At 33.8% G+C, this 14,536-nt stretch overlaps 4 protein-coding genes across 4 annotated transcripts; 2 read left to right on the forward strand and 2 right to left on the reverse strand.

Moving 5' to 3' along the window:
* The first annotated feature begins 324 nt into the window (after positions 1 to 324).
* Positions 325 to 3,499, forward strand: LOC105278082 (ADP-ribosylation factor-like protein 13B). The gene is made up of 8 exons (XM_011336899.3): positions 325 to 756; positions 843 to 913; positions 1,070 to 1,203; positions 1,374 to 1,489; positions 1,701 to 1,877; positions 1,979 to 2,159; positions 2,283 to 2,313; positions 2,393 to 3,499. Exons 1-8 carry the CDS (start codon positions 698 to 700, stop codon positions 2,725 to 2,727), a joined length of 1,104 nt encoding a protein of 367 aa, XP_011335201.1. The 5' UTR covers positions 325 to 697; the 3' UTR covers positions 2,728 to 3,499.
* LOC105278081 (caspase-1) lies at positions 3,248 to 7,380 on the reverse strand. The gene is made up of 4 exons (XM_011336898.2): positions 7,000 to 7,380; positions 6,218 to 6,477; positions 5,749 to 6,054; positions 3,248 to 5,407 (listed from the first exon to the last, which is right to left on the reverse strand). The coding sequence occupies exons 1-4, from the start codon at positions 7,074 to 7,076 to the stop codon at positions 5,157 to 5,159; spliced, it is 894 nt and encodes a 297-aa protein (XP_011335200.1). The 5' UTR covers positions 7,077 to 7,380; the 3' UTR covers positions 3,248 to 5,156.
* A 507-nt stretch (positions 7,381 to 7,887) lies between these two features.
* LOC105278080 lies at positions 7,888 to 11,145 on the forward strand. Its single transcript, XM_011336897.3, has 4 exons — positions 7,888 to 8,239; positions 8,399 to 8,521; positions 8,606 to 8,780; positions 9,058 to 11,145. The coding sequence occupies exons 1-4, from the start codon at positions 8,167 to 8,169 to the stop codon at positions 10,892 to 10,894; spliced, it is 2,208 nt and encodes a 735-aa protein (XP_011335199.1). The 5' UTR covers positions 7,888 to 8,166; the 3' UTR covers positions 10,895 to 11,145.
* Positions 11,146 to 11,325: 180 nt separating this feature from the next.
* On the reverse strand, positions 11,326 to 13,008 carry LOC105278079 (translational activator of cytochrome c oxidase 1). Its single transcript, XM_011336896.3, has 4 exons — positions 12,828 to 13,008; positions 12,355 to 12,601; positions 11,934 to 12,093; positions 11,326 to 11,789 (listed from the first exon to the last, which is right to left on the reverse strand). The coding sequence occupies exons 1-4, from the start codon at positions 13,006 to 13,008 to the stop codon at positions 11,589 to 11,591; spliced, it is 789 nt and encodes a 262-aa protein (XP_011335198.1). The 3' UTR covers positions 11,326 to 11,588.
* Positions 13,009 to 14,536: the final 1,528 nt, after the last annotated feature.

The raw sequence follows: 14,536 nt of genomic DNA on the forward strand, positions 1-14,536 counted from the left end.
TTTCCCTGGAGGACTGACGATTATATTTGAATCAATTAACAAGTTTTTCTGTTATGATACAAATAAAAGTGCAGGGTCTATAATTATATATTCAAGGGCATAATGTGCATAATGTTAAAAATATATTTTATACACAGTCTCTGCTTTTATTTCAATTCCTAGTTCTATTTGTTTTGTCATAGAGCGTTGGAAAGAGCACTCAAGAGACAAGACAGTTCCCGGACAGTTACGTTAGTTGTAAATGTCAGACGAGATAATACGTTAATGTGGGATGTGCAGCTATCGCGCGCGCGCGCGCTTTATTAGATTAGGAACGACGAGTCGATCGAACGTTTTTGCACCTAACTTCAGCACGCTTGCTTCTCTTATTTCTAAAATACAATTCAACGCATCTTTCTCTCTTTTTCTCGTATTTTCATATTAATATTTATGATATATTGTTGCAATAAAGATTCTCCAGAGAGAAAATGACGAATGACTTGTCGATGTAAGGTGATTCATTTGGGACACCCGGTATACGTTTGCATTATCGCAGCTTGTAGTGCGTCACGCGTGCGGTAGTGTGTGTGCAGCGACGGGTGATCATGCGGGGTTACCTGAGATTCATCATACAACGCGATGAGTGACAGAGAACGGTTGTTGAAGCGCAATTAAGAGCGCGACGCACAATATCGCGGATTTTCTCTTTCCTTCCGCGATGGGTAATTGCATCAGGAGCATGTGGAGGCGGTTGCGGAGGAATCGCCCCGCGGAGAAGTATGCATTATTTATGACACGTGAACGGTGCACGCCGTGTGCCGGGAAGCCTTCTTCTGTTTACATTCGCCTTTTACATTTTACAGGACCATTATTCTGCTCGTTGCGGGGCTGGATAACGCTGGGAAATCCCTGATATTGAATCACATCAGTGGCGGTAAATATCTTGGAAAAATTAAAAGAAGAAAATTGGAGATTAAATGTCTTGTAATGTAGAAATTATAGAAAAATTGTACATTATTCTTTTTATGATTCAATTATTCTCATTATCTTATAGATAATCTTTCCTATTGCATAAATTCTTGTGTCGTAGATCCGGATCAGGATGTATTGCCTACGATGGGATTCCGCACAGTATCCTTGAAGCATAAGTCCTATTCGGTAAAAATATATGACGTTGGTGGCAGTTCTCAAATCAGGGCACTGTGGCCTAAGTATTACAACGATGTAAGTGATGCGTGCGAATTTTCTTAAAGAATAACAACATATATAATTGTACATAAGCGAATAATTATAATGAGATCATTAGTAAATTCAATTATCAATTTGTTTTATTTGCATCAATTATGGTGCAATGAGAAATTAAGTATTTCTATGTCCACTTTGACGTCTTCTAGATACACGGTCTTATATACGTGGTGGATGCTAGCGATATTTCCCGTCTCGCAGAAAATAAAGTCGTGTTTAACGAATTAATCACACACGAGAATATCTCAACAAAACCATTGTTGTTGTAAGGGATCTGAATTTATGCTTATTTGTCTGCACACTTGTATTTTTGCGCACTATTCGCTTCACGTGTCTTTAATATGCAACCCATGAAAAGCTGTTTAGGGTCATGTATTTACGTGAATATGTACTAGAAAATTCTGTCGATGACACAATGCAACTGCGTTGCGCGTTAATATTAAGATCTCATTCCAAGTTTTGTGACATTTGCACAGACTCGCCAACAAACAGGACCTAAACGGAGCTATCGATGAATTAGATCTGGTCGAACGTTTAGACGTGGAACGCGTAGTCAATGCTACAAGATGTCCAACGAGAGTAGAAACTTGTTCCTGCATTTACGACAAGGAACAATCGAAAAACAGTACCATGGGTATAAGGAACGGGTACAAGTAAGCTCGTAAACGCAGTTAAAAAGATTTACATACGTGCGCATAACAAGGGTTCAACAGCATGTACTTCCATGTTGATGATCAGATCTCATTCTGTGCAGGTGGTTGTTGGATACTATAGTGAAAAATTATGCTACTCTGAATGGTAGAATCAAACAGTCGCAGAATTCTAGTCAGCGTGAGAGGATCCAAGAATCTCAATCCGTGGCGTCGAATACGCCTTCGAGGATATCCGTACACTCAAATCCTTTCAAACCCATCAAAGATCTGTTGGCAACAAAGGTAACGGATAAACGTTTTAATTGTTTACGAAAAAATGCTTGTGAAAAAAATGATTTTAAAAATATATTTCCATATAAATTCTTGCGTTACTTGCCATTAATAAAAGCTCTTCAAAAATTGCAGGATGAAGTTGCAATAAGTGAGTCCTGTAATGGTATGTATTACCTACAGATATAGTAAATGCGTATCGCACGTGATTATATATGTCGCACGTATATGAAACGTTTTTCTAGGCACTAACGAAGGGAAAGGCATCATAAAAGCTTTCGTACGGAGAAATAAGACTGCCCCTCTTCCAGTTGAACAATCAACCGTTGAATGTGAGACTCTCTCGCATAATTCTACGCTCAACGTAGAGGCTATCGCTGGAGAGAAAAGCACACAAACTGTGACCACGATATTTGATCCTTTAAATGTTGATTATGGTTATAAAAGTCCGTTAAATATTGATCATAATGGAAGTAACGCGAGTACAAAGCTAATCCGTCCATATACGGCGCCAGAGAGGTCGCAACGACTACCAGCTAAAGTGACGATAATCAACATGCCTGGACAAGTGCCTCAATGACATATGTAACTATATGTGTTTGCTTAAGGGACCATACATTGTATTATTGTAAGACGTATGCAAAGTCGAAGTGTATCACCGCAAGAAAAATTGGCTCTACGACATTACATATCTAGAAACCGCGTAACATGATAACGTATATACACACGTGCGTGTACACGTAACACACACAGACATTCATTGTCATCTTCAGTGAATTATCATAGTTTAACTACTTAAATTAATTAATACCTTTTGTACAAAAAATATTTTATATTGTTACTGTTGTTAAGTTACCACTTCTGAAATAAGAAAATGATTTTAATTTTACAGTTTCGTGAATTTTGATGACAATATTTATTAATATAACATAAAAACTTATGTATAATTAAAATATTAGGTATATACAGCCAACATAAAATATATCTTTTATTATTCAAAGGGAAAAGTTTCTCTCAAATTCTGAGATGATCCTCACATATTGCAATATATTTTACTTACGCATACGAGTTAGTCAAAAGAAAAAATTACGACGTGTTGGTTTAGCTTACTAATTTATTTTGTAAATTTGTATACAAGTTCGTGTATAGAAAGATTTTACAAAGTACATATGCGGTACAAAGCACACACTTAAGATCCATGTATCACTAAAAGTAATATTATATATAAAGGTGTTGCAAAATTGCTCGAAATCTTTCGGTAACATCGATACGAAAAAATTGCAATTTCGAAAAATGGATTAACGTGTCACACGTAGTGACTACTCTCAGCACACACTTATCACAATGCAAAAGACAATGCGGGAGACATTGCGCAAATTAAATTTGCAGCAGCATCTTATATCCTTGAGCAATCACTGTGTAACGTCATTTAGACAAGATGCTCACATCACGAAATGCGTTTATATAATATGATAAATTGCAAACATCTTATCGTACGAGGAACAATAAATGAGAACTACCATTGTATATAGAAAATGTCTTAATATACGTCATGCATATTATATATGCAATTTACATATATATAGTTATCAAATAATTGCGAGTGTATAAGGCATATGAATTCGATTACTTTTACTATGAAAGACTCTGTATCACGTTTCGCAAATTTCTTCTCGTTACTATTTCTCTTGCGAATACAGCAATTTCCGCCATATACATTAATAATTCATCTACCCTTTTTAAATTCTTATCTATCCGTTATATCGGCCAAACCTGGCGACACCCGTTGCACACCCGTTGGCGATTTTGGTGTTTGCAGGTAACCAATCTTAATAATCTAATTATAATATATGTATAGGATGCAGCTTATCTCGTACTTTCTTTTTTTTTAAACATTTTTCATGTAACATTCGAATATTCGTTGTAACTGCAGCTTACAGTAAATCACAACTACTTTATCTCAGGCAGATTACTATTATGCATCATGAAAGTCGAACATTGAACACTGTTTGTTTTATTGATGCCAGGCTATTGCTTGTTGCAGAGAACGTACACACATTGCTTTTACGAGTTCCGTACAAAATATATGTATGCACTTGTAAAAATTAGGACAGTCACACATCATATATACATATATTTAATCATAGATATACGATTAAAAAATATTCTATTTATTTAACATCAATGCTATTGTAATAGAATGTATGAAATACTTATGATTTTTTTTTATAGTATATATATGTATATATTTATATATATATTTATATATAGGTTTTGTATTTTTATATGAATTACTGTTGAAAATATGATTAAGAATAGCTGTATATAGTATATATATATATATATATATATATATATATATATAATTTTACTGTAATTGATAATCTTTCATTTGTACTTATTATGTACCTTAATTGCAGACATGAGAATGTCGGAAGTTTAATAAGTGCTTCGGCATTTCTCATATTTTATACTTTAGTGCTTATCATAAATAGTTGTGCTGATACGTTAAAGAAAAAAAATAAATAGAAATGCAATCTTTTTCATTACATCGTGCGATGTTTTTCTGTCATGTATGGATGAAGATTGAGTATAATTAAGCACACAATTCATTACGATTATGGCAGTAGTTGTATCTGTTTTTTTTTCCTGGTACAGATTCAGGAGGAACAACATCGAGTAAAAAAGTAAAAAGAAAGTAAAAAAAGAAAAAAAGTGAAAGAGAAATCTCTTCCCGTATAAAAGTTTGTCACTGGCAAAAGAAACTATATCATAATGCTGTTTTGAATGTAAATACTTATAGGGAACACGAACATCATCTACATAAGATCATTAAAACGATATGGATAATGTAAAATATTACGCTTAAAATCTAATCTACGGTAGCCATGATATACGGCGAGTACCGTGGTGCATAAATTGATATATGCATCAGCCTTAACCATATAATATGGCTTACGTACCTACTATAAATGCATATAAATGCAACAATTTCCTTTATCCTGCAGGCTATGCAACTTTATTTTTTGGCGCTGTAAATCTCACCAGGCGCGTCAGCATGGACGTGATGCACGGGATCTGCTTCTGCTGATGCATAGTGATGTTGTCGGGTGTATTGGATTCGAAGTCGAGCGCGACACGCAAGCACACGAATGTTAGCAGAGTCAACATGTCATAGCGAGTACCGTTCTCGCGTAATTCCAGGCATAACGCTTGCATGAACCATGATCCATGACTGGTGTTTCTCCAGGAATAATAACCTGTTGATTTTAAAAATTATCCTTGCATAGTAAGATATTTCACATGAGCTGCTAAGTGGACGATCAAATTGTTGTATTATCTGAGATGATTACGTTAGTCCGTGGTAATAAAGATAATTAATTTCGGAACGTTAATAATCTAATTTTTTGACAAAGTTTGTATTCAGTAAGTCTCATGCTCAAGTCAGAATATAAATATATTACATAATAATCTACATAAACCCAAATTTTCGAATGTGAAATACTACATAATAATGCATTTTGTCCTTGAATATAAAAGTATTTCATTGATATAAATATGACTATACTTGATATTGAGTAACAACAGAAAACGATAATACCTGGTACCGTTGAGTAGGCAATCAAAAAGTCCGCTTGAGTGGGAATACGGAATGTCGCAGATGGTAGTCCATCTGTTTCGGTACGTTCCTTAAGAGTAACGCCAGCATCCAGTTTATCACCTTGACAGGCTTGTATGAAAAACATCTTAGGTTTGCCGGCAAGTGTCGGGCATTTATCAGGGGTAAAGTGATACCAGAGAGAATCTGCTTTGTACGCGGTATCATGAGCATACAGAAGACCAAGTTCACCATGGCTCAATACAGCCACTATCAAGCAATCATGTTGGGAATGATCCATGTTCGCGACTGTGAAGAAGAATATGTTATCGCTTTATTTTTATTACATCTCGCAATGCTATAAGATGTCTTACAATATCTTTCTTACTTCTTTAAAAAATGTTTATTAACAAAAAGGAAAGATGTTTCGATGAAATGATGAAATAAATGTGTAATTTGAAGTCCCGCTTACCCCTTTCTAATTGTTTCACTATATCTCTGTGATCTGGATTGTGAAAATCATTTACTTCAAAGCCAAGGCTCTTCAATGTTTTAATTAAATTGTCACAATCTACATTAGTACCACAGCGAGGTTTAAGATGTCCAATCGTAAAAAATTCGTGATTAAAAATAAGAGCCAAACCACGCTTGGAATGACTCATATTGTAGTACATGGCATAACGCTCAGTAGGTGCCGTTTGTAATGGTGCTATACTAGGAGCTACACTGTTCCTGTAAGAATAATTTTATTGCATTCTACCAAGTATTTTTGTTTAATTTTTTTTTATAAGTTATTTTAAATATTTAATGTGTTATTTGAGTGGTTTATTAGTGAATTGTATATCTCAATAATACATCTAACGTCTTTAATTTCAGTTTTAGTTCACTTGGAACACATGAGTAATTCGCAATATGATAAAACCAGATAAGAGAATCAATTTTACACGATTGAGCAACATTTTAAGTATCATCGAACAGTTGCTTCGTATCACCTGAATTGCACCATGCCTCTCGTCGCGATAGCAATAATCTTTACGATATCTACCTTCCATTGTTACAATATGAATAACCATCACATCGTATACTTTAATTATGCAAATATTGTAAAATTAGGGAACATTTGTAAGAGGGAAGTATCCTAACATTCCATTTGTGTCAGTATGGATATGATCATCATGAAATGAAACAATAATCCACGTTGCAACGATACAAACACAGAATACATGTGCGTTCAATACAAGACTCCTCTCATACCTGGTGCATCCAAACGCGTCACCGACGTCGTTACCACGATTTACGCCGTTATTCATATCGGAATCGGTAGAATACATGGCGTTCAGCTCACAAAAGTCTGATCACAATGAGGAAGATAACTCTATAACGCAGTTCGCCTAATCGCACTCCAGAGTCCAGTGGTGAGTGTGATCTAGACTGCGCGTCGGAAAACAAGTTCCAACCACAACTTCACGTACACAAAGTAGAGACGCGTCTGTAGAACGCGCGAAATGACTCATACACATAAGATGCCATTTACAATACATTTGCCATGACACGTGTGTAACCAGAGAGAAGCCTGAGAGCGGTCACGCTCGCGTTTTAACTGTAACGCCTCAACGTGGACATTGAAGTGATTGAAGTGATTCTGTCTTTATTGCTCACTGAATATTGAATAAAGATAGAATGGCGCCGCGAGCGTTGGGAGCGTCAAGTGGAACGCATATGTCCACGTTTGAGGCGTTACAGTTAAAACCAACGACATATATAAATAAACCAAGCATTCTCTCTACAGAAGACCCTCACCGGAAGTTGGCAGCGAGACTGAAGGACAGAGCTATTTTGCGTCTACTGCTTTCTCACTCTACATCGTACATCGAAGTGAGAGAGCAGTAGACGCAAAGTAGCTCTGTCCTTCAGTCTCGCTGCCAACTTCCGCTTTCACGTTTTTGAGGGAATGCTTGGTCTATTTATATATGTCATTGGTTAAAACGCGAGCGTGACCGCTCTCAAGCTTCTCTCTGGTGTAACATAGAAAAGTTCCTATATATTATGTTCCTATATTGTCTATTATAACTAGAGAGGCTCTCTAGTCGCGGCTAGTGTCCCTAGAATACATATAGAATATAGTATTCTAGGGACACTAGTCGCGGCCACGAATTGGCGGCACTGCTTATAACCTGATCTTAGCACGAAGCCACGAGCAGCTTTATTAAACTTTCAAAGTGTGATCTGGCATTATCTGTCCCAGAAAAAAGAATAATTAACAGAATTATTTGTGATCTGGCATTATCTGTCCCAGAAAAAAAGAATAATTAACAGAATTATTTTTATAAATATGCTATATATCTGTATACTGTGCCTTGTTTAATTATAGTTAATTGCGAGTTTATCAAGATTAAAGACTATTAAAGTAAGTCAAGAAACATGGCCATGCTTGCAGAACGCCGGCGAAAACAGAAATGGACTCTTAATCCACGAGGAAAATATTGGACTGATGGTAAAACACCTAGAATCTACAACTTTTATATATGAAAACTTTTCGACGTATTTTTCATGTTTAATTTATCATGAATTCATGCTTCCGATATGTACAAGTACGTGAGCTTGATTAACATTTTTTTCCTGTCATTATTCATTTTCATTATTTATTTGGCAGACTCGAATAAAATCGGTCAAAAAATGTTGGAGAAAATGGGCTGGACAAGCGGAAAAGGTCTTGGTGTTAACGAACAAGGCAATCCAGAACCTTGTCGTATACCATACAAGAGTAATACAACTGGTAGATAAAAGACTATCATTTTTATATAAGAGATTAATTGTTCTATAAACATTCTTCTTTACAATTTTTACTATCTTCCTAAAGGTATTGGATATGATAAGAATCCAGAGGCATGGATCGAACATCACGATAAATTCGAAGATTTTTTGCAGCAGTTACAGGAAAATCTGGATCAAGATATGGTTCAGAAGTTGGAAAACAAAAATGACCTGAGTAAACAGTCAACGGAACTGAAATCTAAAAATCCAGCACGTGTGTAGTAAGTATTTAAATCAGTGCTCATAGGCCGGTATTCATAGTCGGATCTTATATTTAAGACCATCTTAAGTGTATCTTCAGATACTCCATAGCCAATGAAATGATCTATACATCTGCAGATAAACTTAAGACAGTCTTAAATATAAGATTCAACTATGAATACCAGCCTTACTGTTACATATATAGTGTATAGATGTATACAAGATACTTATATAAGTATGAATTTAGCTGAATATTCTGCTAATTTTATACCTAAGAAAGTATTAACTTCTTTGCAGTTGTCAGAAATTTGTACGCGGTAAAGATCTAGCCACATATAAATCGAAAGATTTAGCAAATATATTCGGTCGGAAAGAACTAACTGATATAGAGGCCAGTGTAGAAAAAAATAATAGTACCTATGAAGAGGAAGCTGTTGATACAAAAAATAATAAATATGGAATTGTCACAATTAACGGTGGTAGTATGACTGATTACTTTAAATCTAAATTAAATGGCAAACCAACTTGCGATAAGAGTTTGGCCAGTAATATGACTGATAATGAAACGACTGACTCCCAAAATGGGAACGAACGAGTAGGGTTTGGATTTGCACCGAAAATAGATAAAACGTCAACTAAATGTGAAGTATCGAAAGACTCTGATGAGAGAAGCAATTATGCTTTTGACAATCCTTGCTTGGGATGGAATAGTCCTGTAGACTCTACATTTAATACTGATGGCACTACCAAAAAATCTGGGGAAAAAAGAAAAAACGGATTTCAAAATGCTGGTTTGCACCTCGACGAAACGAACAGGCACGACGTACGAAAGAAATTAAAAGCTGAAATTACTGATAGTGGCTGTAAAAATGCTTTCACAAATTCAGCTTTAAATTTAGATACGGAATCTGAAGGAAATTGTAACGGCAAAGAATTCGAAATATCTAGATCGGAGTTTGGTTTAGAGAATTGTGGCTTAGATCTGACGGATGAGAAAAGCGACAAGAAACGAGTAACATTTAGTGATCACATTATGATGTACGAATACAACATAGATTCTTCCAAGAAGAAAAAGAAGGAACAAACTAAGTTGGATAAATTTGAAGTTGAAAATAAAAGGCATAAGAAGAAACGAAAACACGAGAGCATTGCGACTCCTGTCTCAGATGGGTGTATTAACGAAGCATTAGATATAGAAACCTTTTGCGACGAAATTAATGATAACGAATTGAATGAACACCGAAGTAAAAGGATTAAGAAAAGAAAAATCTGTAAAATATCTCGTTTAGAAACAATACAGGAATCACCGGAACAGGAAAAGGAAATAAATGACATGAAAACGGAACCAGAAGTTATTACTTTGGAAAACGAGAAAACAGATATCGTGGATCAAAAATCAAAGAAAAAGAAGAAGGTCAAAGTTGAAGAAATAATTGAAGAACCAAATATAAAAATTGAAAAAACAAATAGAAATAAAAAGCTGAAGAGAGATAAGAACAAGGAAGGAGAAATACTAACTTCAAAAAAATGTAAAAAGAAGAAAGACAAATGTAATAAAGAAAACTGCAAAGCCAAATTCAAATCTACCGTACAAACTGAAATAAGTGTTGATAAAATAAATATCGATATATTAGAGAAGCCGAACATGAAACAGCAACAGATTGATCATTCAGCCGAAATTGAAGACAAGAATACAACAGGAATTGAAACATTACCAGTTGTTACACTTGAAGCACAAGATATCAAACGAAAGAAGAAAAAGAAGAGCATTGACACGGAAGATTGTCTGAAGAATGAAATGAGCCGCGTACGTAATGTTGATAGAGAAATTTCTGATAAGGAAAATGCTGATAAAAGTCAAGATCCGCAAGTTACGCAAAAATTAGGGAGGAAAGATAAGAAACGTAAGAAATCGAAAGATATGAATGTATCCGACATCGGAGATTCCTCCTGTAACATAGAAGTCGCGGATGTAAACACTACCAAAGAGGAAAAAATAGAAAAAGCGGAATTTGTTGATACCTCATCAAAAAGAAATAAAATAATTGACGCTATTGATGGCATAATTCATAGTCAGTCGAGTGTAAAAGCAAGAGTGTCTAAAAAAATGTTGATGACTCTTTTTCCACAATAATTCAGGTCAGGTTTTCCAGATTCTAAGTCTACCATGTAAAGGAATACTAAATGCTAGCTAGAATAAGTACAACAATTGTTTCGTATCATTTGCGAGAGTATGTGATACTTTGTGATGAAGATTGCGTATCTAATGCTTAATGATTTAAAAATGTCCATACATATATATATTTCTACAAGCAAGCACAATCTTTAATATAACTTCAATCAATATTTATATCTAAATTATATATCTATATATTTATATAAGCTTATCTAAAATTTATATTATTTAATGTAATGTGGGAGTGATAGAACATATGTATACTTTAATCTGAAAAAAGAAACTTGTTTAACTAAATTCGTTATTAAATGGTATAAACTAAATTTTATTACATGTAAATTCTAATTAGATGACATCATTTTAACAATTTTAGTTTTCCAATCAGGTTTCTTATATATAAATAATTCTGTATATTTTGTTCCTTACACCAGTACATCATATACAATTATATAAAAACATTTATAAAATATATTAAAGGGCTATAAAATGTTGATCGATTTTAACATGTCACTTTAGAACTGCAATTCCTTCGTGAAGTGAATAATCGATATATTATACAACTTTGTGTATTTTTCTTTGTTTTTAATGTAATGAATAAAAATATATACATTGATTTTCCGTTATATATACATTGATGTTAACGTACTATAAATTATGCTAAATTATCGTGCACATTGGTGATGTCTTCTAAGTCTGATATCTTGTCATGAATTTTAGAGATAGCTTCTAAATCCGATTCATTTAATTGTATTACAGTTTTTGGTATGTAAGTTTCTTCCGCTGATAGCACACTATACTGATAATTCTCTAAAAGATTTTTTATCTTGTTTACCAGATTTGGATCACACTTAAACTGTAACAAAAGAGAACATTGAATTTATTTATTGTATTTATGTTATATATTATTGAATATGTAAAAACAAAAAGAATTATAATATAAAACTTTAAAGTAAATAAAATATGATAAAACAAATAAAACATGATTTTGATTACATACCTGGAAATATTCTTTATCATTCTCTTTAAATTCTTCTACGTCCTCTGCACCAATATTAATAGCATCTTCCATAGCCTGTTCTAAATCACCTTTTTTTTCAACCATGATACTGCCAATATGAGTAAACATTTTTATAGCGGAAGTATCCGTGACTTTTCCACTAACATAGCATATAACAAAAGAAATGAATAGTTAATAATTTTAAACAAAATTGATTAATTGGAAATATGCTCCAGTTTGTAAATAATACAATATTGGTATCCATATACTCTACAACATTTCAATTATTCTTATTACTTTTGTTATTATTATCGAATATTAATAGAGAAAAATCTAAGTTTTCCCATCTGTTCTAAGACATACATTCGTAACATATTTTAAAGATATATATTATATGACATAAAGAAATATTTGACTATACCTGGTTTTTCTCAGCCTTGTATTTAGTTCAATTGCAAAAGCTTTCGGATTGTCCGTTAGATAAGATACCAGCATAACGTAACCATTCGGTCCACGAACCTCCGTTATTCCTTTGAGAGTTTTGTTTTTGCGTGCTTCCATTCTCTCCAGAAAACTTGTTACCGTTGTGGCAGACATGTTTAACTTTTTAGCGTGTTCAACAAGTTTTGCTAATTTCATATTGTTGCTGGGCTTTGTACTGCCGCCCTCTGAAAAGAGATTGATTTCTGTCTTTGTAATAATTGCAATATCAGTACAAAAGATGTGATATTGCAAACATATACATATATTAATCACATAAATAAAATGTATGTCCTGTATATTATATTTAACTATAACTATATAAATAACTTAATTTACAATCCAATATGTTTTACATGTAAAAATATATTATCCAATAAACATTATAACACTGTTACAACAGATATTACATACCTCGTATAGCAATTCGCATTTTCATCATGACATCACGAAACAGTACCATTCTTTCGTGATCTTTTTCCGCTTTCACATGCTTTATGTTCGCCCATTTGCTATGACCGGCGAATCTTTTGCTATCTTTACACAAAGAGTAAAGGTATCTGTTAAGTAAAAGTCTACTCGATAATTGTGTCATTTTTCGGAAGAGGTTATGTTCTATCGTATAGCAGACGGTATAAGTATTCTCTCTTATAGCACTATCTGCACTTTATTTCTTGCCTTTCTTTCATCAAATACTAAATTTTAGGATGTACATATATACAACTGTTCTGATTCAGGTGTAAATAAAAAATGCTCCTAAATTAACAGTAATTAATTCGTTAAACATCCCAAACTACACCTTTAATTGTTAATTCATTTATTATGAGAGCTCCTATTTAATTCTTTTAATTTTATATTTAATTCTTCGCCCAATATCAAATGCTTACTGTTTGTGAACTATCAAGTACTGTTATATGATACAAGAATGTATAGATAAGATGCATATATCTTTATTACACCCGAAATTAAGGCAGTATTGCAATTTCATGTTACTAAAGTATTTGTGATGTCGTTTATATCAAATCTTTAAAGAAAGTGTAAAAGTGTAGCTAAATAGATGGGATAAATCGGTTGCTTAGCAACCATGTTTGTTTCGCGCCGTAAGAAATTTAAACCGAAGCAAAGTTATTCCGTATTTTTCGCAACATTTATTAAAAACAAATTGTATGTAAAATGTGCTTTATAAGTATCGCGCGATTATCGTAGAATATTCTATCGGATCGGAACTAACGCGTGTGTTTGTGGTGATTTTCCATTTCCGAATTGCATTGTTGGTAAAACATGTTCGAAATGTGGCAGCCAGGTTAGTTTCGCGCCGTGCGAAAATCGAAGTCGAAGTTAATAAGTTGCTCCGCGTCTTTTATCGGAACAAAGCGGATTATATGCGTAAATATATGTCGGGAGTGTCGAACAAAGTATCGCGTGATTATTATGAAACGTTATTTGTGCTAGATTAACGCGTGGAATCGCGATTATTATTGTTGGGCGTTAGGATTGTTAGGAACATGTAGCAGCCATGTTCCCATACAGCACGGCAAGATTGCCGCAATATTGCAGCAACATTTTTCGGCAAGATTGCAACATTGCAGAATCATTGCGAAATGTTGTTGCAAGAGTACTGTAAGATTGCAGCAACGGTAAAATGTCCGCTTTCAGAAATATTGCTACAAAACGTTGTAGCAATATTGCAGTAAAATATACATGCAAACTACTGTGGAAATGTGCCAATATATGGTTGAGCTGGATCTTTTGTGCCTAATAATATATTTCGCGTTAATTTATGTATATTTTTCGCTTAACAAACTATGCAATCACGTAATTAAATTTAATTATGTGATTTCTTCTAGCTTCAACTTGAGACTGAGTTTCAAGACCGATAGTAAACGGTCTTAAAACGCAGTCTCAAGTTGAATCGTAGTTTAAGCGAAGTCTAAGCGAAGACTGTACATAAATTCATGTAAAAAATATTATTAGGTACAAAAGATCCAGTCCAACGATATATTGGCACATTTACTTGATTGTTATAATAATCATGACTAACATTAATATAAATACACACATTATTTTACGTTATTTTAGATTATACACAAGTTGGCATAATAGCTTTAACACGAAGTAAAACC

Source organism: Ooceraea biroi, chromosome 3, assembly GCF_003672135.1.
Source record: "Ooceraea biroi isolate clonal line C1 chromosome 3, Obir_v5.4, whole genome shotgun sequence".
NCBI classification, from domain to species: Eukaryota; Metazoa; Arthropoda; class Insecta; order Hymenoptera; family Formicidae; genus Ooceraea; species Ooceraea biroi.

Bases quoted from the DNA above. Each gene is read 5' to 3' on its own strand.
- LOC105278082 (XM_011336899.3), top strand. From the start codon at position 698: ATGGGTAATTGCATCAGGAGCATGTGGAGGCGGTTGCGGAGGAATCGC. The intron at 1,490-1,700 runs GTAAGGGATCTG...ACATTTGCACAG, and splicing joins TCAACAAAACCATTGTTGTT to ACTCGCCAACAAACAGGACC. The intron at 1,878-1,978 runs GTAAGCTCGTAA...CATTCTGTGCAG, and splicing joins GGTATAAGGAACGGGTACAA to GTGGTTGTTGGATACTATAG.
- LOC105278080 (XM_011336897.3), top strand. From the start codon at position 8,167: ATGGCCATGCTTGCAGAACGCCGGCGAAAACAGAAATGGACTCTTAAT. The intron at 8,240-8,398 runs GTAAAACACCTA...TTTATTTGGCAG, and splicing joins AGGAAAATATTGGACTGATG to ACTCGAATAAAATCGGTCAA. The intron at 8,781-9,057 runs GTAAGTATTTAA...ACTTCTTTGCAG, and splicing joins AAAAATCCAGCACGTGTGTA to TTGTCAGAAATTTGTACGCG.
- LOC105278079 (XM_011336896.3), bottom strand. From the start codon at position 13,008: ATGACACAATTATCGAGTAGACTTTTACTTAACAGATACCTTTACTCT. The intron at 12,094-12,354 runs GTATAGTCAAAT...ATGCTATGTTAG, and splicing joins ACAAGGCTGAGAAAAACCAG to TGGAAAAGTCACGGATACTT. The intron at 11,790-11,933 runs GTATGTAATCAA...CTTTTGTTACAG, and splicing joins ATGATAAAGAATATTTCCAG to TTTAAGTGTGATCCAAATCT.
- LOC105278081 (XM_011336898.2), bottom strand. From the start codon at position 7,076: ATGTATTCTACCGATTCCGATATGAATAACGGCGTAAATCGTGGTAAC. The intron at 6,055-6,217 runs GTAAGCGGGACT...TCTTCTTCACAG, and splicing joins AGTGAAACAATTAGAAAGGG to TCGCGAACATGGATCATTCC. The intron at 5,408-5,748 runs GTATTATCGTTT...TAAAATCAACAG, and splicing joins TGCCTACTCAACGGTACCAG to GTTATTATTCCTGGAGAAAC.